The sequence below is a fragment of the Balaenoptera musculus genome, chromosome 2, assembly GCF_009873245.2.
Source record: "Balaenoptera musculus isolate JJ_BM4_2016_0621 chromosome 2, mBalMus1.pri.v3, whole genome shotgun sequence".
In the NCBI taxonomy this organism is placed as follows: Eukaryota; Metazoa; Chordata; class Mammalia; order Artiodactyla; family Balaenopteridae; genus Balaenoptera; species Balaenoptera musculus.
This window is the reverse complement of record NC_045786.1, coordinates 37,834,034-37,860,715: the sequence shown is the minus strand read 5'-3', so window position 1 is coordinate 37,860,715 and position 26,682 is coordinate 37,834,034. Positions and strand designations below refer to the sequence as shown.

Below are 26,682 nucleotides of genomic sequence, written 5' to 3'. Positions count from 1 at the left end.
ATATATATATATATTTGGCTTCAGTGTGCCGGGTCTTAGCTGCAGCGTGCAGGCTCTTAGTTGCGGCATGGATCCCTGACCAGGGATCAAACCCCGGCCCCCTGCATTGGGAGCGTGGAGTCTTAACTGCTGGACTACCAGGGAAGTCCCAAGGTGAGGTCTTCTAATGGGCTTCAGTGTCATCCTTTATGATCCAGATCAAAGAGGAAACCAGTTCCCACTCTGGGCTGAGGTGGCCACCCTGACCACCTTCTCCTCTGATGTCTGTGGACCCACCCTCCTCCAGGGACCTGCCCTCAAGGCCCTCCCGAGCCCCACTGCCCTCCGGTTCTCCTCCCACCTCTCGTCCAGCCTGCGGATGAGATTCCCCCTCCCTGTTAGCTCCTGGTAGTGTACAGACCCCAGCAGGGCCTGTCTGCAGTGCCCCCGTCCTCTTCCCCCTGCCTTCTCTCCGCAGTCTCCCCTGAACCTCTTATCTCATGTCTGCATCATGGGCTGCCCCATGCCCCCACATGCATCCTCCCGGCTGGACTGCAAAGTACTCAAGACCACGGGCATCCACCCATCATGTGGGTCCTGACCCACATCTCACCGTGTGAAAGTGTGGTTCGTTAGGTGACTAAGGAAAGAATGGGCTGCACGGTGTTCCTGCTTGCCGCTGATGATAGCTTGCATGGACAGCTGTATGCGTCTGAGGTCTGCGTGTGTACACTCAGCCTAAATGTTTCCCCAGCTGTCCCTCCCCTCAGGAGATACATGGAGGCATTACGTGAATGAGAGAGGCATTCTTTACTCCTCTCCTGGCATAAATCCGTACTCGACTTGGGTGTGTGGGTGACTGCAAAATAAATGTTGATTACAGCATCAGCTTCAGGAGGCAGACGCTGCCAGGGACGCTGCTGGGATGGAGGCCGGGGATGAATCACGCTGGCTGCTGTGAGAGAGGAGAGGCCAGGCCACACTCCTCGGCTGTTCTCGGCCCACTGCTCTTCTGCATTTTTACCTTCCCTTCATCTCTGGCTGCGTCAGATGGGGGAGGGGGCTTCCCAGCCAGGTTCTCCCGTCTCTAGGCTTCCCCATCCCCTCCGCACAACCTTTGTGTACTGCGTACCACAGATCGTGCTCATTGGGCTAACGGGCTCAGCTCTGGGAAGTGGGACCATCATTCGGTGTTACAGATGAGGGGACCGAGGCTCACCCAAACCAGTGTGTAAGGGGGTGGGGCTGGACCCCCGCAGCCCATGCTCTGAGTCTCTGTTGACTCCCAAAGTGCTGGTTGACATGCAAGAATGTCCCTGACCCCTTAAATTAAAAAAAAAAAAAGCGGTTACTCTGTCCTTTTGTGGTACCCCATGCATTTTGTGCTTATTTCTTCTCTGATACCTTGCTGTCCTGTTTCGTGGCTCTTAGTCTTGTCTCTCTAACCAAAATGTGAGGTCCCTGAGAGCAGGGATCTTTGTGTCCCTCCAGCAGCCAGCACCAGCCTGGCCCGGGGAGTGGATGATGAACAGAATGATAACAATAGCGACAGCTCCCAGCAATTGAGTCCTTACTATGCACCAGCCTTGTTATCAAACTCGTCGCAGTCGGGCTGACTGTACTACACCAGTTTATATACGGGACTTAAACATTTGCAGATTTTGGTATCCACCGGGGTCCTGGAACCTATTCCCCATGGATACCTGTATTTCCCTTATTTCCTTTACCTTAAAGAGCACTTAAGTTGACCCAAGAATGAAACCCAAACTCCACTTACTCCTCTCGTGTATCTGGTGACCTTGGATGAGTCACTCAACTCCTCTATGCCTTGGTTTCCTCCTCTGTAAAGTGGGTTTGTTATCAAGATGTCATGCTTCCTGTACGTGATTTCATCAGGCACAAGCCTGTCCAGAAGGAAGGGCTCAGTGTGTGATGGATCCTTTTCATATCACTGTCCCCATCTTAACAGCAAGGAAACCAAGTCCCAGGGAGCTTGAGGAACTTGCCCAAGGCCTCCCAGCTCACATGTGGCGGAGATGGGGAGGCCGGCCAGGCCTGCCAGACCGAGAGCTGGGTTCCTTTCCACTCTGTTCGTTTGTGGAGTGAGGGGCTGTCCTTCCCCGTTCCCCCTCCCCCTCTGTTGCTTCCCACCTCTTCCTCCTCAGACCCTGCTCCCAGAGTTGCTGAGGTGCTAAGCCAGCCTTTCAGGGGAGAAGCAGAGCTGTCGTGTCATTGACACCTCCCTGGGCTCGGCAGGCCTGGGTTCCTGGGCTTTGCTGCGTCCTGGGGCCGGGCCTTGCCAGCCGCCCCTGACAGGGCTGGCCGGGGCTACTCCAGGGGGGCCTTTGGGTCCCAGGACTTAGCGGCCACTGATACTTCCCCCCTGGTCCACAACACATAACAGCTCCAGCAGGCGCTCACACTGCCTGTGGGGCTCCCGAAGGTCCAGGACCCCTTTCTTCTCCATGTGGTTTTGGTTTCCCAGGGGACTTGATACCATTTTCCACCAGCCCCTGTGTTCTCTCTGTCACTTTGAGACACTGGGGCCCCAGCCACAATCGGCTTGCTTTGTTTTCTGTGGTAAATCTGTTTCTCTTGTCACTTCTGATCACTCCAGATTAAACACAGAAATGTAGAAGGCAGGGGCTGGGGAGGCTGGGCTCGGGATTGGAGTGACCCTCCCGTCCGGGGAACACAGGACGAAGGAAAGAAAAAGGGGAAGAGCATGATTTTAACCTGCTCAGATCCCACCTTTACCTCCTATTGGCTCTGTGACTTGGACAAGTAACAGCTTTCCCAAGCCCCAGTTTGCTCATCTGTAAAATGAAAATTAAAATGCTCATCTCCCTGGGATGGCCTGGATCGTGTGCCTGTTCGGTAGTATAAGCTCGGTTAACGATGGCTAAAAAGAAGTTAGAAAAAACTGACAACCCTTCCTCCTGCCTTAAACAGTGGAGACAGAGACATGGGTAGGAGAGCCCACAAGTGGGTGCTTCCTTTTCTCAGAGGCTGTTTAGGATCACAGCGAAAGAGTGAATTTTGAAGAATGGGTGTGAATCTCACTATCCTGTTTGGAGTGAGGGGAGCTGGGTACCTTGAGCATTGCTATGTGCCCCAGCCTTGGGCCAGGGCCTGTGTCCCATTCATGCATTCACACAAGGCAGGGTGGAGCCTGGCGGAGGTATGGGGCATGGGGCAGTGTATGCGTGGACTTTCCCTGAACTGCAGTGAATTCCTGCAGAGGGATGCTGGGCCCCCACTCAGCCCTGAGTCTAGGTCCGGCCTTGTTCTCTCCTGAGGGGGCCTCTGGCACCTCCCCTAACCTGGCCTCAGAGAAGCAGGGCCAAGCCCCTTAGGGTGCCTTCCCCCAGTGAGCCCTCGCCCCCTGGACACCTCCCACCTGTGTGTTTCCTTCCTCCCTGCGGTACGTGAGGTCAGTAGAGGGCCTACATGGTGGCAAGGCAGGGGATCCATTCTGGGATCTGTCTGAGTCTAGCCCTTGGAGAGAACCCAAGAGAAAGAAGGCTGGGGCTGATGAAATGGGGTTTCTTTTTTTCTCCTTTCTTTCTTTCTTTTTTTTTTTTTTTAAGCAAAGAGATAAATAAATGTCGCCCTGAGATGACAAGAGAACATTGAAAGAGATAAAAGGCGAGTAAAAGGGACTAGAGACCAGAAGCAAAGGACAGGGAGGGATTTGGACTATACACTGCGATGAGGGGAGAGATGAAAGAGGAAAGAAAGAGATGGGAATGCAGGACCGAGTGGCAGAGCGGAGGATGGGGTTGCCACGGAAACGGAAGGAGGGAGAGGAAGGCAGGATGGAGAGGGCTGAGAGCTCAGTGCGGGCGGGGCCTGAGACAAGGCTCGGGATGGAGGAAGGGAAGACATGAGGGGCTCCCAGGTCTGAATCAGGCCCCGGTGTGGAGAAACTGAGGTTGGCAAGGGAATAAGACCCGACCCAGAAAACTCATCCTCGCCCAAAGGTGGTAGGGTGGAGAGAGCTGGGCCTGGGCCCCCAGGGGCTGACCCAGCTGGGGTCTTCTCTACCCTACCTGTCAGGGACTACCACTCTTTAAGCCTCAGTTTCCACAACCGTAAAACGGAAATGGTACTCCCAACCCCAGAGGGCTGCCTAGAAGCCTAGAAATTGCACGTGGGCCTGACAAAGTTCAAGCCCAATAAATGCTCCCGTTGTTCCTTCATTTGTGGTTCTTATCTTTGTCCGTGAACTTGTGAGGCCAAGTTTTATTTGTTTTTCCCTGTTACATTAAGCTGGTGATCTTTGGGTCCAGCAGAGTGTACTTGTTTGGAGGATAGATGTGCTTTTTGCTTCTGGAATTGGAGGAAAGACACAGAGCCTTCCAGAAACATGAGACCTGCTGTCCCTTCCCCTGGGAACAGGGACTAGTCCTGAAGTTCAGGGAAAGGAAGTACAGACTTGGGGGTTTCCACCTGGGGCTCAGCAAGGGGCCTCTTTTTTCTTTGCACTTGAATATGGATGTTCTCAAAAGGGCAACAATTCATTCTGTACGTGCACTCTGCTAGGAATGCACTGTGAGCCCACGGCCGAGTTCTCTGCCCTCTTGTAGAGTCTGTGATCTAATGGGGACACCAGACATTGAGCGAGTACTTACACAATTAAATCTGTCGTTAAAAATTGTGATAAAGCCCAGGAAGGAAAAGTATTAACCTTATAATTGCTTAGAACTTGGGGGACCAGACCTGGTTGGGGAGAGGGGCGTCAGGGAAGGTTCCTGAGCAAGTGATGCCTGATTGAAAGCTGAAGGATGAGGGACAAGGAAGAGCATTCTAGGCACAGGGAACAGCATGTGAAAAGGCCTCATGCAGGAAAGTCTGTTATAGAAAATGAGGAAAGCCCATGTGGCTGGAGGGTGATGAGTAAGGGGACAAGCAAAGTGCTGTGAAGTTGCCACATAAGCAAGGGCCAATCAAGCAAGTTCTTACAGGTCTTTGGTAATGTGTCTGGACTTGATGTAGGCCAACAGCCTGGTAGGGGAGCCCAAGTGTGTGGGGTGGCTGCCATGTTTGATGTGGATGGATGGATGGAAATGCACCGGGAATCAAGAGTTCTCAGTTTGGTCCCCATTGTGGGGTGGGAGCCTTGGGGCCTCAGTTTCCACATCTGTAAAATGACAGCATTGGACAGGAGGGTCCCTAAAGTTCCTTCCAACCCTGCTGATGAAAATTCTAAGACTAGCCTCGAGGGTACACAGCCAAAGTGGCCTGGGCAAAGGGCCTTCAGTGAGGCCACTGTCCTGCTGTGGGAGAGCCCAGCTTTCCTCCTTTGTGGAAAGTGAGGGGTCAGGCAGGAGGACCCAGGGCCCACGGCTTCTGGGTACCTGGTGACTTCAAATCAGAGGCATCACATCACTCCTTTACCCGCATCCACAGGAAGCGGACATGTGCTCCGTGTGCGGCTCTGCGGGCAGCTCAGCGTTTGCCCCCAGCAGTCAGTGTGGCAGATGCCCTGCTAGTTTGGGCTCATTTCTACACAGATCAGGGACCCACCCAGTTTTCCTCAGGACACAGGGGTCAGCGAGGGTTCCCCAGGCCAGCAGCAGGGGCTGGCCCCGTCCAGGGACCAGGGCTCCCCAGGAGCCCACAGGCTTGCTTCTCTGGACGCACTTGCTCCCTCCTCCTCGGCCCGGCTTGCTTAGGGTCTCTGCCCCCTGGTCCCGACTCCACCTCACGGCATGCCTTCACGTGGTCTTTGGTGGAGAGTGTAAGGCTTGGTGCGCAGCCGCGTTTCCAAGAGAGGAACCTGCTTGGCCCACATCCCTCTGGGGCGTGAGGAGGAGCAGGCCAGCGGCCTGGCTGTTGGTCTCAACTCCTGTATGAACCACCTGTGGTCCGGGGGGGCGTGTAGGGGGTGGGAGCGGGTCTGCTGCATGGGGGCCCTGGGCTGGGCCTGGGACCCCTACGGGGAGAGGGAGGAGAGGGCCCATCGGGTGTAGGTGTCACAACTTCAGGGGGAGGGCACTCTTCATTCTCCTTCAAGGCCAGGTCACGTGAGAGTGCTTGTCAGCTCTTACCAGTTAATTTCGAGAATTAGAATAAATTGGGGAGTTTGCGGGAAATACGATGTCCAGGCTTCAGACCCAGAGATTCTGGTTTAACTGGCCTGGGGTGAGGCCCGGGCACTGGTGCTCTCATCAAACAATGCCAGTCGGACCCTGTGGAGCCAGTGTCTCTGCCCTTGGAAGAGTTTGAATTGAGAGGTCTCATGAATACAGTGGGCCCAAGATTGTGCCTCTCGCCATGGGGACTCCATCCCTCCTTTCCTAGGGTTTAGGGGTCCCTGTGACCTCCCTGGAGGAGGGGCCCTCACACAGTGGCTGCTCTGTGGAAGCCAGGACCGCCTCAGCCCAACTCATCTCAGCTTGTAGAGGCAGAGCTGTGGCTCCCAGGATGGGTCTCGGTGCCCCAGGCCTGGGAGACCAGGAGGGGAAGCGCTCTCAGAACAGTCCTCGCTGTCATAGGGCTGGAGGGAGCTCAGGGCTCCTGGGCCTTCTCTGTGCAGCCTGGAGGCCACCCCAGGGAGGAGGCGGGACTGTCCTGGAGGTGAGATGGGTCAGGGGGTGGGGAAGAGCCCAGCATTTGTAGAACTCTTCAGCAAGGAGGCAGGGATTTCCCCTCAGTCTCATTCATTCATTCATTCACTCATTCCGGGTCCTCGACGACTAGGCTTCCTCCCTTCCCCTTTCTCTGCCCTGGCATCTTTCTCTCCGGACACTCCCCTGCTGGGCCCTCTCTGCCCCCCCTGCAGTCACCATCCTCTAGGGTGGATGTCTGGTGGGGGAGATGGCCCATAAACAGATACAACTATGAATCAACATGATTTTATCAGCGTTCTCTAGAGAAACAGAACCAGCAGGATATATACACATAGAGAGAGATTTATTTTAAGGAATTGGCTCACACGATTGTGGAGGCTGGCAAGTCCAAAATCTGCAGGGCAGGCTGGCAGGCTGGAGACCCAGGCAGGATTTCTGTGATAACAGTCTCGAAGCAGAATTCCTTCTTCTCTGGGAAACTTCCGTTTTTCTCTGAAAACTTCGACTGATTAGATAAGACCTGCCCACATTAAGGAGGGTAATCTGCTAAAGTCAACAGACTGTAGATGTGTTGCTCTGTGGCTCACAGCAACATCTATCAAGAGATTAGTGTTTGGCCAAACAACTGGGCACCCAGCCTAGCCACATGTAAAATTAACCTGGTGTTCTCAGGCTGTGGAAGAGGCCCTCGCCCTGCCCCTGGCTAAGGAATATCTCCCGGTCAGTGCAGGCACTGCCTCCGAAAAGATGAAGGGATATTCACCCAGTGCAAGGGAAGGGCAAGTCCTGGCAGGGGAGTCAGGCTGTGCAAAGGCCCCGAGGTAGGAAACAGCTCCATGTATGTCTGTGTTTGTGTGTGTGTGTGTGATGCAGAGGGACAGGAAGGGTTAAAGGAGGGTAGAGCTTGGCTGGGGACAGCCTTGGGCCGTCAGCTAAGGCATGGGAACTTCATCCTATAGGCCATGTGGCTGAGGGTGGGCTTCCAGGCCAGAGACCTGCTTCACCAGCATTTCACTGTGCGACCTTGGACCAGTCCCTTCCCCTCCTTGAGCCTCAGTTTCCTTATCTGGAAAAGGAAGTAGCCATACATGGCGAACGTCAGGTCCTCCTGTGGTTTGTGGGTTGGTGGCCCAGCCACTCTGGCCTCTGGAGGCAGGGCTTAGCAAATCTGTCCACAGAGAAAAGGGGAAGCTGAGGCAGAGAGAGGTCCCTATAAGGAGGAGACTCATACACTTCCCCCTTGGCCACCCCACCCCCAGCCCAGCTGCCTCGTCAGCACTGGGCCCGGAGCTGCTGGGAGCTGCTGAGTTGAGTGAGGCCTTGTGGGCTGGACAGAAGTGAGACTGTGCAAGGAGCTCTGAGGTTTGCACAAACCTCCAGCTTTTGCTTTCGCTTCCTCTTCCTTTCATGGGATGTGAGCAGAGTTTACCCTTAAGTCTACCATCAGGGGGACATGAGAGGAAACAAAGAGGGTGGTTTTGCTATAAGTTGAAGTCCCGTGAGTGGTTTTTTTGTTTGTTTTTTGGGGGTTTTTTGTTTTGTTTCGTTTTGTGTTTTTTTTTTACGGCTGTGTGCATACCTGGACTTCCTTTTCCCCTCCCCGGGCACAGCTACCTGTTCCGTCCCACTCCGGGTTCAGCTTTTCAGGACCCAGGGGCTGCTCTGCTGGGCCCTGTCCCCACCCGACCCCACCGCTGCACCTCCTACCTCCCAAAGATCCTGGCGCTTCAGGTTTTAGACTGAGCTCGCTCAGAGCAGCTCCCTGAGGATGGGAGCTTATCGTGCTGCCTACTGTATCCCCACGACCAAGAATGGCACCCAGCACCTGGCAGGTGTGTTGAGTCAGTGATTCAGTGGCAGGACTGGAGACCACAGCCTCAGAGTCGCCTGGTGATTCAAAGCCAAGAAGCGAACCTTTCCCCCCCAGCAGAAGCCCAGGGCACTGTGGGGCCTGTGTCAGGGAGCAGGCCCTGGCACTTGCTAGGCCCTCAAAAATAGTCATCAGGGTGCTTGGTGACATCCCAAGTCTGGGCTCACAGAAGCCCCAGAGCATTCCTGTGTCTTAAGTTTGAGATGTCCTGGTGGTGAGCATGAGGCAAAGAATAGCCAGGTGGTCACCAGGTCCTATTGGTTCTTCCTTCCAAGTGGCTCCTGTCCCGCCAGCCCCAGGCCAGACCAGGCCTCAAGTGCTCTGCCCCACTCTCTGTGTTCCAGAGCCACTCTGAGCTCCCTGACCCTCCCCTGGTGCTTGAAGGGGGTCTCAGTGAGAGGAAAGGATCTTTTAAAGCAGTGTGGATGAGAAAAGGTCTCGTCTTGGGGAGGGGACCCTGGAAGACAGGCAGGTAAGCCAATGGATTAACCTGCCCTCAAGGTTCCAAGAAGCCTCTTGTGCCCATCTTACAGATGAAGAAACCAAGACCCTGAAGGGTCAGGTGACTTGTCCAGGGTCACACAGCAAGTCACTCATTAATTCATTTGACAAGCTTGTGTCACTGTTTACAGGAACCATAGTACAGCAATAGATGAAGCAACAGTGAGAGGTCTGGAGGACCTGAGTCCCTGCCTGGGTTGGGGAGACCTCCTGCTGGGCCTCAGGGGATGAGACTTGGGTCACTCCCCAGGGCTGGCCTGGCGCTCAGGCCTGGGAGGGGGTGATGCTAAGCCCTGGGAAACAGGGCAGCCCTGGGCTTCTGGTGTCACCGACACAGTCCCCTCCCCTCTCTCCACTCTACTCCTTCCCCTCCCCCTCCCCTGCTTTTGTTTCTTGGCCTCCACAGCCCTTCTCTCTCCCTCTCTCCCTCTCTCCCTCTCTCTCTCTCTCTCTCTCTCTCTCTTTCTGCTATGGCCTCCCTTCCCCCTACTCCCAGTGCAAGTCTTTATGCTACAATCAGGCAGTGATTCCATTTCCTCTATTTCCTTGCCTTTGCCATTTCCTTTCTCTCCACCCTGGGGACTGAGGGTGTCCTGGTAGGAGGCCGAGCTGCGTCAGCTCTGATGGCCCCTCATCTCATACTCCAGGCTATGCAGAGCCCTGGGCGGTCTGAGCTCCCCTTTCTCTTGGACACTGTAGAGAGCTTTTGTTCTGAACCCGCGGCACAAGAGGTGAGAGAGAGGCCTTGCCCTGAGAAAGGAGGTGCCACGGGGGGCCCAGGCAGATGACAAAAGGGGCCTTGAGGTGTGGGGCCCGCCCTGGCACACAGGTGGGGCGCACCTGGCGGGCTCTCGTCCTGCCCTGGGCAGCCTGTGCCAGGACATAAAACGGGAGGGTTGTGGCCTCTGAGAAGGGGGGGACCAAAAAGATGGCCCAGGAGAAGGGGGAATAATGGCACCAGGGCTACAGAGCCACCAGTTTCCCACTCCCCGGCCCTGTGTGTGATAGGCGGGCTGACACGTATGTGAAACGCAGGTGAATTAGATTCCCTCTGTCTTCGTTCTTCCTTCTGTCCTCTTTCATCTGTCGCAACAAACAGAGCCCCTCCTACACACATGAGCACACACACACACACAGCCTGCCTGGCTGCCCCAGTGAACACTGAGCCCCATAAGCCCCTTAAACATGTATTTACAGGGTGATATGTGTCTGGTCAGGCAAGTATCCATCCAGTAAAAGAAAGCAGGGGCCTGACACGCCAGATGGGCAGATGGGTTGATGGAGGCTCCCAGGAAAAAGTGCTTTCTGAGTGGAGACCCAAGGAAGGGCTGTGGCTGCTCTCGAGGGGGACCCCGGTTCCCCAGTCCGGCCGGAGCCTTGGACCAGCCAGACAGGGACAGGTCTGAGGCTTCACGTTGCGGTGCGCCCAGGGCTTGCCCGTGCTGTGCTGCTGGCTCCTGGGAGCCTGAGGGGGGCAGGGCAGCACGTGGGAGCTGAGGAGGCTGGGCTCAGAGCCATGACGTGACCTCCCAGGTTGCACAGACGATGCAGCGGAGCCTGGATGGGGATGGGCGGCGGGGCCCAGGTGCTGACCCAGCTCTGCCCTCACTGCCAGGGCTCTCTTGAGCTTGCTGTTGATACTTATGCCCCAGATTCCTGGGCTGTGGAGTGTGGCGCTCACTACCTCCACCCCCACGCCGCCCCCATGGGGTTGTTCTTAGGATTAAATGGCTTTCCTGGGACCTGGTGAGCTCTCAGTCACCACCTTTGTGGTTAGTTGTTGGCACCTCTGCGTCCCCGCACGTGGGCTCGAACCCCTTGAGAGCAAGGACTGTGGGCAGGTCCCCGTTTACACCCGGGCACAGGCTCCAGTCCTCAGCCCCAAAGTAAAACCTCCCACCTGTCCCTGCAGGAGGGGGACGCGTGGTGGCCAAGGGCAGGTTCGGCTTGCCCCTGGCATCCTGGTGTGAGCCTTAGGAGTGGCCCTTTCGCTCTTAGAAGGTCCCTCCTAACAGGGATGGAATGTTACATGATCACCCTCTGTGTAGGGGACCACAGCAGACCACAGCTCCAGCTCCCACAGGCAGACACTGGCTGACTTTTTCGCCGACTCATCTGCCAGTAGAGTGATGTTATGGGTTTCTTTGCTCCCGTCCCCTTCAGCTGCCAGAAGAGGGGTGGTGCCAGGGACTGGGGCCAGAAGAAAAGCACAGGTGAGGGAACTAACATTTCCACTGGCATCCCTCATCTCATCTCCTCAGCACCCCAGGACTCAGGCACCATATCCCCCTCCGCAGAGATGAGGAAACTGAGGCTCAGGATGTGACAGGATATACCTGAGCTAGAAAAGGATATAGTCCAGATTTGAACTTAGAATCCAGGGCCAAGTCCTAGCACAGGCTCCGCTGTTGAGGGTCAGTCCCTCCCCTCTGCTGGCCCTGCCTTTGAGGAAGTCTAGACAAAGTGCTGAGCTGCTTGTTTTCTCAAACCCACAGCAGACACGAGGGCTGCTGCTGGGTGCTGCTGGGCGCTGTGACAGATGGGCCACTGCCATCCAAGGCAGAGATGCTCCCCCACAGGGGCTGCGGTGGGCACAGCGGTCATCTCTGGACACCCCAGGGGTGTCCTCATTTCCCTTTCACCTCCAAGCACAGGGCCTGACCCATAGCAGGGATTTAGCAAATATTTGCTGCACTAATCAATGAATGAGTTCTTAGTCTCTAGAGGCTGTCGCAGAATCACCCAAACCTTTGCTCGAATTTTGGGCCCCAGAATGGAGAAGACTCTTAGCTCTGTGGTTTTCATCAGAAAAGGCTGCTTGCAGAGATCTGGGCAGATAAATAATAGTGACTCTTTACATTTGGTGAGGGCTTTATAATTAACTAACCTCCTTCATCTACGTTCTGACCTCTGGGCTCTCACTACCCTCCCATGGGTAGGTGTTTCCATCCCCATTTTTGGATGGGGAAACTGAGACGCAGAAGTGACTTTGAAGTGACTTTGCTTAGTCACTTGTACGTGACAGAGCTGGGACTTGAGGCCAAGCTCAAGTTGGGTGCTCTTTCCAGCAGGGGGTGGGAGGTGGGCTCTGAATCAGGGCTAGCCCCCCAGCCTGTTCCAGGTGGACCCAGAGGTTTCCTTCCATCTGACCCCTTCCATGAGAGCCCTGGTTTAAGCTTAATAGTTTAATCTTTAGTGTCTGTTTCAAGGAGGCTAAATTCCTCCCTGGGGTATTTTATTTTTAGCCGGCTTCAGGAAGGGGAAGCTCCTCTGGCCTGTGGGGGGAGGGAGACACCAGGCCGGGAGCCGGTTTCCTGAGGAAGGGCTGCCGCCGGCCATGCACCTGACCCTGGCCCTGGGAGAAGAGCCGGCGAGGCAGGCAGGAGCCACCCCAGTCCTGTCTTTCTTTCCCCTTCCTTATGGGGTGCCTCTGATGTGCTGTGCCGGGCACTGAGCCGGAGGCGGGGTACAATCTGATGAGTATCCCAGGCCAGGGAGGAGGCCCTTCCACATCCGGGCTGGCGGGGAGGGCTGGGAAGCCCCGGGAACAGGGGGAATTTGAGGGAAGCCTGGGGCGCTGGTGGGAGGAGCCGGCAGCTCACCGGGGTTGGGGAAAGGGCACCCGGGTGGGAGAATCCCTGTGCCAAGGCCGGGCTACATGGAGGGCACTGGTGCACCTGGAGCCTCTAGGAAGGCAGGAAGCTGATGCACTGGGGGTTGGACCCTGATAGGTGGACTCATCGGCTTTTTTAGAAACACCTGTTGGATCAGAGAGCATAGCTGTGAACCTGGGAGCCAGTTTTAGCATTCATTTCAGCCAGTTTTCTCAAACTTGGTAGCCATCATGGAGCCCTTCTTTCAAATCAGATCTCACATGGAATTCCAGTGTACAAATCAGACACAAGCTATATATTTTTTTTAAACCCACTAATCTCTTTTTTTTTTTTTGGCTGCGTTGGGTCTTCGTTGCTGTGCGCAGGCTTTCTCTAGTTGCGGCGAGCGGGGGCTACTCTTTGTTGCGGTGCGCGGGCTTCTCATTGTGGTGGCTTTTCTTGTTGCGGAGCACGGGCTCCAGGTGCACGGGCTTCAGTAGTTGTGGCTCGCGGGCTCTAGAGCGCAGGCTCAGTAGTTGTGGCGCACAGGCTTAGTTGCTCCACGGCATGTGGGATCTTCCCGGACCAGGGCTCGAACCCGTGTTCCCTGCATTGGCAGGTGGATTCTTAACCACTGCGCCACCAGGGAAGTCCCCACAAGCTATATTTTACTCGGTATAAATTTAGGTATTTAAATGTCTAACATTTAGCTAATCAAGAACAGTGACCTGTTGTGATGGGCACAGTCATTCAGCATCAGGGCTGACAGGAGGTAGCTGCTGTCTGAGATCGGCCTCGACACCTAATTTATTTTTGTGTGTTGCCTTGTTTTTGCCCAATATATTTTTTAAAAAACCAAAAGACCACATTCACATGGCCAAGCCGTTACAAATGGTGACAGTTGTTTAACACCTCACTGTACAGTCTCAAGGTCTGTGCAAAATTAATTATACCTTGGCAACAAAGCCAGTGGGCCTACTGAATGTGAAGGAATGAGGTATATATTACATTTAAGTAGATGGGTTTTTAAAATAGCAGAATCTTTATTTTTTGCAATTTTGGATCCGATTTTTTTTTTTTTTTTTGAACTCCTGAAGGACATGCAGAACATAGTTTGAGAACCACTGAGGAAATCCAACCACCCTGTTTCACAGATGGGAAGACTGAGGTCAGCAAGAGGGCAGGGCTTACCCAGGATCCCACCGGAAGATGGAGGACATGGAGATGATCAGATACACAGAGGGTTATCATTGCTCCCCGTAATTACGGTGCCCTGTTCCCAAGGCAGGAATAGAAAGGCGTCAGGGACAGACACACCCAAAACTGGCTGAGCCCTTGCTGAGTGTGTCTGTCTGCTGTCTGTCTGCGCAACATTGAGCGGCAGTGCTAATGTTCCCTTCTCCTCCTGCAGCGATGCCCTCCTAGCCAGCCGCCACGGGATGGAGGGCTTCATGGACTCAGGGACACAGACGGATGCCGTGGTGGTGCTGTCCTTGGCTCAGGCCGCCGTGCTGGGCCTGGTCTCAGAAAATGAGCTCTTTGGAGCCACCATAAGCGCCGAAGCCTTCTACCCGGACCTGGGGCCGGAGCTGTCCGGGGCGGCCATGGGGGAGCCCCGGGCCCCGGGCTCCGATGTCTACCAGCTGGCCTGCAACGGGCAGGCCCTGGAGGAGCCGGCAGAGGAGGAGGTGCTGGAGGTGGAGGCAGCCTTCGAGAAGCACACCCGGCGGAAGACGCGGCCGCCCGTGCGGCTGGTGCCCAAGGTCAAGTTTGAGAAGGTGGAGGAGGAGGAGGAGCAGGAGGTCTACGAGGTGTCCGTGCCTGGCGACGACAAGGATGCGGGCCCAGCGGAGGCCCCCACCGAGGTGGCCAGTGGTGGCTGCGAGGCCCTGGTGCAGAGCAGCGCCGTCAAGATGATCGACCTCAGCGTCTTCAGCCGCAAGCCCCGGACACTGCGGCACCTGCCCCGAACCCCGCGGCCAGAGCTGGACGTAGCCCCCTTCGACCCCCACTTCCCCGACCCGGCCCGGGACGGCTTCCCCGAGCCCAGCATGGCGCTGCCCGGGCCGGAGGCCCTGCCCACGGAGTGTGGCTTCGAGCCGCCGCACCTGGCCCCCCTGAGCGACCCTGAGGCCCCCACCATGGAGTCCCCGGAGCCCGTGAAGCCAGAACAGGGCTTCGTGTGGCAGGAGGCAGGCGAGTTTGAGGCCGACGCAGCCGGCTCGACGGTGGAACGCCACAAGAAGGCCCAGCTGGACCGGCTGGACATCAACGTGCAGATCGACGACTCGTACCTGGTGGAGGCAGGCGACCGTCAGAAGCGCTGGCAGTGCCGCATGTGCGAGAAGTCCTACACATCCAAGTACAACCTGGTGACGCACATCCTGGGCCACAACGGCATCAAGCCGCACTCGTGCCCGCACTGCAGCAAGCTCTTCAAGCAGCCCAGCCACTTGCAGACACACCTGCTGACGCACCAGGGCACCCGGCCACACAAGTGCCAGGTGTGCCAGAAGGCCTTCACGCAGACCAGCCACCTCAAGCGCCACATGCTGCTGCACTCGGAGGTCAAGCCCTATAGCTGCCACTTCTGCGGCCGCGGCTTCGCCTACCCCAGCGAGCTCAAGGCCCACGAGGTGAAGCACGAGAGCGGCCGCTGCCACGTCTGCGTCGAGTGCGGCCTGGACTTCTCCACCCTGACCCAGCTCAAGCGCCACCTGGCCTCCCATCAGGGCCCCACCCTCTACCAGTGCCTCGAGTGTGACAAGTCCTTCCACTACCGCAGCCAGCTGCAGAACCACATGCTCAAGCACCAGAACGTGCGGCCCTTCGTGTGCACCGAGTGCGGCATGGAGTTCAGCCAGATCCACCACCTCAAGCAACACTCGCTCACCCACAAGGTAAGGACGCCACACGCCTCCCCCAACAAAGCCCCGGCCCCTGGGGTCTCCCACCGCCTCCCCCTGGGGGCTTGGCCCCAGGCCTGAGGCTCTGCCCTCTCCTCCTGCCATGCTTTCATCCAGGGCTTCCCAAAGCGCTGCCTGAGATCATTTAGGTGGTGAACATCTCTCATTTATATAGTTATATTTTTTTGATGAGTGTTAGAAAAAAATGTAATTGAAATTAGTTTTTTAAATAGTAAAACTTGACTCATTTTAAAACTTTTTAACTGAAATGTTTGAGGAATCCCTGCAGGACCCAAGGAGCACAGTTGGAGAATCGCTGATTCTCTATCTTGTGGCTGGAAGGACGGAGGCCGGAGAGAGGCCAGGATGCCACAGGGAGGTGGACGAGATAGATGGTCAGAAGCTCAGAGGGCTTCCTTTGCTCCTTGTAATTACACGAGTCTATCAAAAGCTGTGTGCCTTCCCTTTAGGAAAATGCTAAATATATTTCATTTTAAAAGGGAATAGATGTAAGGAAAAATATTTGCTATGGAAAAGTACAATTGGTTCTAGAATATGACAAAACGAAGCAAAGTGGCTTGTGGGGACAGAAGGTGGAGCAACGCTGTCCTTTTCCACTGTGTCCCTAGACATAAACTTGACCAGTTCTCCCCGACCTTCCTCTTCCTTCAGGCCACTGGCCACCCTGCCTTTCAGCCAACGTCACCTCCTTTGGGAGGCTCTTACGTCCAGACGGGGAATGAGGCCTCTCAGGTCCCACAGTCCCACTCTGGCACTTGTCCTGCCCCATGGTTTCCACCCCAAATCCAACCAACTTCACTCTTTGAAGCTGAGCTCTTTGAAGCAGCCTAGAGCTGCCACTCTCCATAATTGCGGCCTTAGAGCCACTCCAGGTCAAACTCATGTCCTTATCTCTCACAGTGGACACTACAGTGAGTAGGGAAGAAACAGCCTGCCAGGCCGAGAATCCAGCCTTTCCCAGCCCTGGGAACTCTTTCTGCTGGAGCAGAGATGATTCTTAGGTTTCATTGCAGGTGCTCCTCATTCAATTGGTGTAGCTACCGAGAGTGTAATGTTAAGAAGGATTCTGAAGCTGAATCTGGGCTCAGCTGTAAAACCAGATGATTGATTCTTTATGCCTGCGGGGAGTTGGGGGTTGCAGGGGGTTGAGGGTGGGGAGAGTGCAAAGTGATAAGTACACGTGCTATATATTTGCCATCTTTCTCCTCTACTAGGAGACTTAAAAATCCCCACAAGTCCACAAAGTGTTAAAAGAGAAATAATACTGTGAAGAAAAGGCGAAAGCAAAAATCAAAGGCTGATAAAATTGAAAACATTCCCATTATCAGCCTCAGTTTACACATGCGCACACCATGCCCTTATACTCCCAAAGGGCAGGGCCCCCTCGTGGTCATACACATCATCTTCGCTCTGTCAAACAAGCATACAAGACAGGAGACACAGCCTGTCTGCTGAGAGAAATAGACACGGAACCATTAAATTATAACATGAAACTTTGTACCAAACAAGCAGTTGGGACAGCAGCTGTGACCACAGAAATGTGTCTGTGCCACTGGAGTTCTACTAAATTACTGGGGTTCTAGGAACTTTTGTCCTCACTTTCCTCCCCAGACAATACATTGTGCTTCCTGTGCACACAGCACCCTGTCCTGCTCTGGGGGTCACCTCCAGACCATGGAAAAGCATGTTGACCATCCAAACCAGAGGGTTTTCCCTTGGAATCTTTGTCTCCTGGGGCTGTGTCCCAAAGTCCATCAGTGATAAGAATCACCTGCGGAACCCGTTGGGATTAAAAATTCATGGGAATTTGAATCTCCAAGGCGGGGCCTGAGAGGCTTTATGTTCAACAAGAGCTACAGGTTGTTCTTATCACAAGAGAAGCTTAGAATACACGCTCAGGGGTCGTGGATGGGCTCCAAGGTTTGAGAACTCTTTAAATCCTACACAGACCTAAGTGTTTTGTCATTTTTCCTGGGGTGCTCATACCTTTAATCATACTCTCAAAGGGGTCTGTGAACCGAACAGACCACTGAGAGACAGCACTGAGGTGAAAAATATATACATGCATCTTGATCTCAGGAAGCCATCCAGGCCCCCAGGCTATGGATGTGTCTTCTTGGCCACAGGCCCCTGGTGCCTGATGTGATGCTGGCTTATAGCAGGTGCCTGGTAAATGGTTGATGAATGAATGAATTAATTAACGTGCAAACGAAGACGCTTGCCTCGGTGCCCTGGTACAGACCTACAAATCCACCTGCCCTGTTGGGCAGGAGACAGCAGGTGTATGGGTCAGAACAATAAGACCCAGCCAATCACTCTCCCTATCACTGGAATGCTTTCCAGAGTAAATGGTTCTTCCCCAGCATCCTCCCGGGCATTTCAAACAAGTGGCCCCTGTTTGGAACGTCCCCAGGAAGTCATTTCCCAGAAGCTCTGACCCTGTGGTACACACACACACACACACACACACACACGCACTTCCAGAGCCTGTGTCCATTGTGTGGCCCTGACCATCGCTCCCACCCCCCACAGGGTGTGAAGGAGTTCAAGTGCGAGGTGTGTGGCCGGGAGTTCACCCTGCAGGCAAACATGAAGCGGCACATGCTGATCCATACCAGCGTTCGGCCCTACCAGTGCCACATCTGCTTCAAGACCTTCGTGCAGAAGCAGACCCTCAAGACCCACATGATTGTACACTCGCCCGTGAAGCCATTCAAATGCAAGGTACCGGGCCTTCGGGCCCCGAGGTGGGACTTCCCCATGAGTGGCCTCAGCATGACGGCAGCAGCCGGGACCCGGTGTGGGCAAGGGAGCCCTGGTTGGGTGAAACTGCCTGGACTCTGGGGGTTGGGGTGGGCGGTGAGGGTTCAGGTCCTACAAGCTACTGAGGTTGTTTTTTGAGAATTGGAGGAGGGGGTGAAGGTCACGGTGCAGCCGCAGGGAAAGAGCCCCGGCCCGAGACTCAGTGCATCCGGAGATCCGAGCCCTGGGTTTCTGACAGCTTCAGCTCAGGGACTGTGGGGCAGACGCACAGGAACGGTGACCAGCAGGGAGTGGCTCAGTCCTCGGCCTCTGGGGTCACATAGGAAAGGATGAAGCGAGTGCTGTCCACAGCCGATGGGATTCCGGCCCAGCCATGGAGGTAGGAGTGGCTGGGGGTCCGGAGAGCGCGGGTTCCCGGGCTGATGAGGCCGGGTGGGGTGTGTTTCAGGTGTGCGGGAAGTCCTTCAACCGCATGTACAACCTGCTGGGCCACATGCACCTGCACGCGGGCAGCAAGCCCTTCAAGTGCCCCTACTGCTCCAGCAAGTTTAACCTCAAGGGCAACCTGAGCCGGCACATGAAGGTCAAGCACGGCGTCATGGACATCGGCCTGGACAGCCAAGGTGGGTGGGCCACACGCAGTGGACAGAGCAGGAGCGGTACTGTCATGGCACACGCAGGAGCCTCCTGTCCAATGAGGGGAGTGGGGAGGCTGGCCAGGCCTGAGACCTCATTGGGGTGGGCTCAGGTCTGGAGAGGGGGCACCCTGGAGGGCCACCATGGTGATAATGATGGGATATTTGTGTATTCTTCAGAGGACTTACAAGGGCTTACATAAACAATAATAAAAATAATTTGTTGAGTGCTGTGTGCCAGGCCTTTATTAACTCATGTAACCCTCACAGTGAGGTTGGCTCTGTTATTATCGCCATTTTACAGACGCAGACACTGAAGGACAGAGAAGTTAGGTAACTCATGCAAGATCATTACTGAGAGATGACATTTTTAAAAAATGGATGGGAAAGAAAGTAACAAAAGGAAAAATGGCAACTGTAAAGATAAGGGAGAGCCAAGTGAGGTCACAACCCCAAGTACACCATGGGAGGTCCTATGGGCATGCAGAGGGGAGCCCTGAGCTTCCTAGTTACCAAGGCAAAAAGGGATATACAATCAGTCACATTCTTCATAGTGCCTGCCAAAAAGAATGTAGCCCACATACTCAGGAGAAGTGTCCTTACCTCTGCAGTTGGTGGAGGTTTCATTGGCTGTTGGTTATAACATCCCTACATGTTAGTGATAGCCTCTCCCCTCAACACTGGTCAGTAGTGGAAGAACTGTAGTCGCTCTGGCCTCTCATGGGGAGGAGGCACTTTAGAGATCCTATAGGAAGGAGAAGCCAACCACACTTCAAGAAGGTTCCTTGTATAGTCTGGAGCTATTTGACTTTCTGGTGCTCCTTCTGAGACAAATTAGCTGGGAATGTGCCCCAACAATCACCGGGTGAGTTGACTTGCCATGTGAGATTACTTACTAGGAGTCAATCAGATGCTGGGGAATGCTGCAATAACCCTGATTTAGTTTTGGAGCGGTGAATGGCCGGAGGTGTTCTGGCAGAAACAGGTGTCAATCAGTACTCTGGGTGAGGGTGAAACGCTGTTGGCTGCATATAGATGCTCTGTAGCCCCTTCTTACCCAAAATGTGGTTCTAGGACCAGCAGTGTTGGCATCACCTGGGATCTTGCTAGAACTGCGGGCTCCACCCTACCGCAGACCTGCTGAATCAGGATCTGCATTTCCAAAAGATCCCCTGGTGATTTGTTTGCACCGGAAAGTTTGAGAAGCATTGAATAAAGTGATGGTTTTCAAACCTGAGCAAGGGAGCATGAGAATCACTCCAGTCTTGTTAAAACAAATTGCTGGGTCCCACCTTCAGAGCTTCTGATTCTGTAGGTCTGGGGTAGGGTCGGATCATTTGCATTTCCAACAAGTTCCCTAGGTCAAACCGAAGCTGTTGGTCAGGAACCTCACTTTGAGAACTTCTGACCTAGACTCTAGAGAACTGTTCTCAAACTTGGCTGCACATTGGAATCACTTTGAGAATTTTTTAAATGCTGATGCCAGAGTCTCAACCACAGCGATTCGAATGTAACTGATCTGGCGTGTGGCCCAGGATCCGGCCTTTTTTTTTAAGCACCCTAGTTCATTCTATGCGCAGTAGAGTTTGAGAGCCAATACTCTAGTGGACCTGCCAGGTAGCTAACCCACCAGGAGGGACCAGAGCAGGACTGGTCTTTTGGAAGTAGCTGTCCCTGCACACCCTCGCTCCCAGGGGTTGGTTAAGGCCTAAGCTTTTTCCACCTGAGGTCAGTGACCAGGGATGCCTAGGGTTGCTTTGTTCCTGATTGTACCAGATGACAGAAGTAAAGCAGGGATTGGGCACGGGAATGGCTGGGGCCCAAGTCACCCCCACTCACGTATGACCTTGGTCTGAGAAGCTCAGGCTTGACACTTGTGCAGGAGGAAGGCAGCATACAGTCTAGATGGAACCACCCATAAACTATAGGACTGTAATTCAGGAGGTAGATCAACGTCCTTTGTAAAAAATGGTACAGAGTAATTCCCTGGGGCCAGCTGGACAGGCCAATAGAGTTAATAAAGGGAGGTTGGGAGGATAAGAGACCCAGAGGTAGAATTTTCCCAGGGTCTTTATTTAGCTTGTGTTTTAATCAACTATATGGTATGAAGGTTGGGCACTAGGATTGAGGAAGAAAGTGCCTAGGGCTATAAGATTTGGTACAGCTGCGGAACTCCCTGGAGGTCAAGTGGTTAGGACTCCATGCTCTCACTGCCCAGGGCCGGTGTTTGATCCCTGGTGGGGACTAAGATCCCCAAGCCGTGTGGTGTGGCCACAAAAAAAAAAAAAAAAAGAGAGATTTGGTACAGCTGGCCTCATTTTATAAAGTCAGATGCTATGGGCACAAGTAAGAGACACCCCATTCAGACTGGTTTAAACAATAAGGAAATAAATTAAGAAATGACTTGCAGTCCAGGCTATCTTCAAAGTTGGCTGATTCAGCCCCTCAACAATGACAGGGTGAGGCTCCCTCTGTCTGTCCACATTATTAGCTGTGCTTCTCCTCATGGTCGCAGAATAGCTGCCAGTGGCCTTTAGGGCAATATGCTTCCTTGTTCACCTCCATTGGAAGAGTAAGAGCCTGCTCTCCTTTGCTCTGTGAAACTAATAAGAACATTCTAAGAACTCACTAGCAGGCCTTTCCTCATGATTCACTGGCCAGAATTGGGTCCCATCCCTAATCCTGAGCCACTCATTGGCAATGAGTGGGATTACCCTTCAACCAGTGGTTCTCAACTGGGGGTGAGTTTGCCCCCCAGGGGACATTTGGCCATGTCTAGAGACATTTGGTTGTCACAGCGGGGGCAATGCTACTGGCATCTCGCTGGTAGAGGCCAGGGATGCTGGAAAGCATCCTACAATGCACAGGACAGTCCCCCACAACAAAGAATTATGGCCCAAGATGTTAATAATGCCAAGGTTGGAAAACCCTGCCTTAGACTCATCAGGGCTACCCCTGGGCTGGGGTCCATTTCTCCTCTAACACATCGCATCTCCCAGGTGGACAGGGGCAGAATGCACACTGGGGCTCAGCCACAGTCCCTGCCAGCAAGACTCCCAGGTCCCCAGGTCACACCCTGGGCCTCCCTCCCTCCATAATTCATTGGAAGGCAGCCCCACCCAGGCTCCTTTGTGGAGTTTTCTATCTGGCTTTTGTTCCAACAGTAAGAGCTTTATAAAAGATTTCAATTTGATAAAATTACAAGAGGCCTCTTAGAGTTTTTATCTCATCGTCTTTGTTAACCTACCATGAGTGCTTGGCCTTGGAGAGCTAGGCCTGAGGATACCACTGGGTAGAACTGGCACCAGGTCAGAGGAGAAACAGCTCCCTCCAGCCAAGTGAGGTGGAGTTGCACAGTGGATCAAAACAACAGCACTTGCTGGGTGCCCTTTGGCAAGCTGATTAACCTCTCTGAACTTCCTTTTGATCTCCTAAATGGGGTTGCTGTGAGCATTCATGAGATGATATATGTGAAGTGCCTGGCATACAGTAGGTGCCAAACGAGTGGTGCTGCACACATGATATAGTACAGGAGGCTTTCATATGGCAAAGGGGACTAATGAGTAATGTTGCAAAGAATAAATAAAGGCTTAGTGACTTAGGAGGTGCAAGAGAGGCATGACCCCAAGAGTTCAAGTCCAGGCCTGTACCCACTCGGCACACATTTGAGAAGCCACGGGAGTCGGGGGCCTCCCAGAGCAGGAGGGCAGAGGAGGCAGCTGAGAGTCTTTTGGAAGCAATGACTGGCAATGACTTCTTTAGTTCTGCTTCCCGTGTGGGAGTGACTGGCTCTTCCCACAGGCAGCATCCAGGCCTAACTGTGCCCTCTCTTGCAGACCCCATGATGGAGCTGACGGGCACTGACCCCTCCGAGCTTGACAGCCAGCAGGAGATCGAGGACTTCGAGGAGAACGCCTACGCCTACACCGGTGTGGACAGCAGCGCCGAGGCCAGCGTCCTCACCGAACAGGCCATGAAAGAGATGGCCTACTACAACGTGCTATAGCACAGGCCGGGCCACCCAGGACGGGGCAAGGAGGGCGTGGGGCGTGGGGAGAGACCCATGTGCTGCAGGCTGCACCTCCTGCAGCTGAAAAACAAGCTACTGCCCCACCGTCCTGAGCCCTCCCTCCCACTCAGTCGTTTGCACCACTAGGGACTTGTAGACCAAATGGAGACTGTACTACTGGCCTCAGCTGTGAACCAGGCACAGGCCCCAGGCATCCTAGGGAAGGAAGGGTAACACGGGAGGCCCAGGTCCGGGTCTCCTTGGCCTGCTGCTGTGGGAGAAATGCAGATGGGGGCCGTCTGGGGACAGGTCACAAGGGCATAGGTTCTCAAGTCTCTCCAGGCCCAGCAGAGCTGGGGCGGCCCGTGTGGGCAGGGCCATCCTGATGGCTCCTCGGGGGTCCTGTCGCTGGAGGGAGATCTCTTGAGCCATGTCTTGTTTCTCCTCTGGACCCTCTCTGCCTCTAGGGATGTTTGAGCTCCTGTGCTGGTCAGCCTTGCCCCCCACCCTTACTGCCCACAGGCCCCTGGGCTGCGAAAAGCCCAGGCCCAGAGCCCCTTCCCCCACCCTGTCCATGGACAGCCAGACAGGGCCCTCTGCCTTCTACCTCCTGGTGCCTCCCGCTCTCTCCTCCAGCCAGGCGTGCATGCGGCCTGGTCCTGGCCTTAGGAAAGCGGGGTGTAGCCCAACCCCCAGCTACTGTCCTCTCCAGCCGACCCTCAGAAGGCTCCCATCTTACAGCCCTGTTTGGAAGTGGGCGTCCCTAAAGTGGATTTCAGCAAACTTATCCAGTTCTGTCTCGAAGTGGGGCACCACACCAGGGTCCCCCGACAAAGCCAGGACATGCCTTGCGTCAGACACACACTAACAAAGACAGATGGAGGCCCCTTGAGCGAGGGGACTGGTGACGGGGTCGTTGGGGACCAAGAGGGGCTGTCCTCAAGGAGGCCAAGGGCGGCCTATGTAGGGGTGGGGACCTGGAGTTTTCCTCTTATTTAAGGTCTAATAAGTATCCATTTTGAGGATGGGGACAGCCAAGAGTCAGCAGGGTCCCAGGAAGAGCAACATATTTAGAAAGGAAAAATGAAGACCATAGAGGGAAAAAAATGTTTTTTTGAGCAAAGGGGGGTATTTTGAAGGTAATTTATTTTTCTCCTTTCCAACTCTGTGTCACCTATTATCTTTTCTGATGGAGATCATTTTCTTTTTGCCAGCAGAAGCTTTCTTGTGTGCTGTGCGTGCTTTGTGCCTCCCCAACCAAGAGCAGCTTGGCCTGCCCTGGCGGGACTCGGGCTCGGAGGGGACTGTCGGTCTGGCCCTGGGGCTTCAGCTGCTGGCAGGGAGCCTCCGGAGGCCAAGGCGAGAGGCAGGAGGAGGCAGAGCCCGGCAGGCCGTCCACCCTCTCCCGGCCCCTCCAGCTAGTGACTTGCTCTGAACCACCCAGAGCAGCGGCCCGGGCTGCCGCCCCTGCTCAGCCCATGGTTCGCTCGCTCGCCAGCCCGCTCTCATCTCTTCGGTCCCTGCGCCAGCTCCTGCCCCGGAACTGAAGACTGCAGGCCCAGGGCGGTGAAAGAGCCCATTCAGGAACGCTAGGGCACCCATACTCCCACCCACTCGCCCCCTGCGGCCTCCGTGGAGGGGAGCAGGCAAGGCCATTCCCAAAGGCACAGGAGGTGAAGCCACCAGCTTCAGCCCAGAAACCAGGAAGCGGGGAGCGGCTGGGGAGGGAGGCGCCCCCAAGGCTGTATCCTTAGTGAAGGACCAAGCCAGGCCTCAGGGTGGCTCAGATCAGGACGGAGGGGAGGACAAGGTAGCCTCGGGATCAGGCAGCCAGGTGCCCCTTCCTTCTCTGCTAGAGTTCATGCTAAGCAGCAAATAAGAGGGCTGGGGCTCACGGGAGCCTCGCCCCAACTGTGGCTCTCCAGACCCCGAGGCCCCCCAGCCTCCCAGGTGCCCGCCATGATGACCCTCAGGTGGCAGTGACCCCGTCACTGTAGAAGACATTTTCTCCTGCTGAGCAGAAGCATCATCCCCCGCAAACTACCTCTTCCCACAACGTCTTTCTCCCCTGGTACCAAAAAGAACCCTGTACCTCCTCCTCCTCCTCTTTCCTGCCAGTGCAGTGGCCTTGGTCTTGGAAACCCATGAGAGAAGGGCTGGCCCCCAGGGTGGGGCTCTCCTCTCTGCCCCCAGCCCCGCCATCAGCACCAGCCCTCTGCGAGGTTCGATACTTGAACGCCCCCCCTGCCCTGTGCCTTGGACCTGGGCAAGGCTGAGAGAAGGTAGCAGCACAACTCACAATTGGAGCTGGGTGGGTGGTGGTCTTGGCAAGGCTCCGGTCCTCACCCCCCACCCCACCCCAACCTTTTCAAAAGAGGCGTGCAGCCTCTCGGGTGACTTGGAAACTCCTGGACAAATTCCATTCTAACTTATTTTGACGTGTATACAAACCAACTGTTTAGAAATTCCACTTGTGCAAAGCCCTACTGTGTTTTTATGTTCCTGTTTAAAAGAGAAGTTTACTTAGCAATAATTATAAATAAATGAATATTCTTTAGTGAGGTGACTGCGAGTGCTTCTTGGGGACCTGGTCCTCACCCCTCCCTCAGAAGGAGCTCCCTACAAGGCTTCCATCTCTGGGGGCCCAGAGGACCCCCAGCCCATCCTTTGCACTAGAATGGCCACCTGCAGAGCTCCAAGCCCGTGAGAAAGGGGCACAGGTCAAGGCCCCAGAATTCCCACCACTCAAAGAGAAAAAGCCGCTTCCCCACCAACAGGCCACCAGGACAGAAACCAGCTCCCGATGCCAGACTGGGCTTCAGAGCCTGTGCCTTCTGGGGAGCTGCCAGTCCTTCGTTACTGATGGGGAAGAAGGGGCCGGAAACCTTGAGCTGCCTCCCAGGAGTTGGGCCAGCCAGAGCCAGCACGCCAGCTTTTCCTCCTAGAGCGCCGGGAGTCCAGTGATTACTGAGGAAGAGTGGTCTTAGCACAGACGGCGGCTGTCAGTGGAGGTGGGCAGCTAGAGCCCATCTCAAAGCTACCAAGGCTCCCAGCTATCGGGTTTCAGAATACATGAGAGCCCACCCAAATTTGGGAAATGGACTTTGGGTTGCCAAGTTTTTATTTTCTCAAGTCAAGATGACACAACTCGGGAATTCCCTGGCGGTCCAGTGGTTAGGACTCCGCGCTTTCACTGCAGATCCTGGTCAGGGAACTAAGACCCGGCAAGCCATGCGGCCAAAAAAAAGACACAACTCTTCCCCAGGACATTTTTAACACCAAAACTAGAACATAATCCCTGAATAAAGGATAGCCCTTTAAATTGGATCTGTTCAGCTTTATAGCAACTTTATAAACTTACTTTTCCAAGTTTTTCCACAGAATGGTGAAGAAGAACCCAAGTTGGGACTCACTAGCCTGGACCACATGAGGGCCCCACTCACAGGCCCAGGCCCAAGTCCCAGGCAGCCGTGGGGAAGAGAGCTGAGGCGGCTACTGTGTGGGACCTGTTTTGAGGACTGAGAAACAGGCAAATAAAGAGGTCTGGGCACGTTTAGAAAGTTAAAACTATCAAAGATAAAAATAAATAAAAATATAACTGTACTCTATCGGAAGTGACAATCTCAAAATGAAAAAGAGGATACAGAAGCCAGATCGTGCTAGGAAATTCCAGGGAACCCACAGGCCTTCTGCCTGGTCCCCTCCCCCCCGTGGCCCCCTGACTGGACAGAGGCCTGCTGTGGCCCGAGGCACCCCGGTCAGCCCCTGGGGGAATCCGCCAGCCCTTTGAGGGCTTCTGCCTCTAGGCCCCAGCTGCCTCCTTCCCCTCA

At 54.7% G+C, this 26,682-nt stretch overlaps 1 protein-coding gene across 6 annotated transcripts in view; it reads left to right on the top strand.

Moving 5' to 3' along the window:
• ZNF710 (zinc finger protein 710) overlaps nt 1-26,429 on the top strand; it is a 68,569-nt gene extending 42,140 nt beyond the window's left edge. For 5 of the 6 annotated variants that reach the window (XM_036845056.1, XM_036845055.1, XM_036845053.1 and 2 more), the window contains 5 exons: nt 13,930-15,418; nt 17,978-18,169; nt 18,657-18,831; nt 22,680-22,772; nt 24,070-26,429. In XM_036845056.1, coding sequence (XP_036700951.1) covers nt 13,958-15,418; nt 17,978-18,169; nt 18,657-18,831; nt 22,680-22,772; nt 24,070-24,287 — 2,139 coding nt within the window. In that variant the 5' untranslated portion in view covers nt 13,930-13,957 and the 3' untranslated portion in view covers nt 24,288-26,429. Of the gene's footprint in view, nt 1-13,929; nt 15,419-17,977; nt 18,170-18,656; nt 18,832-22,679 lie in introns of all 6 variants that reach the window. The other variant, XM_036845058.1, reaches the window with a different exon arrangement.
• Nucleotides 26,430-26,682: the final 253 nt, after the last annotated feature.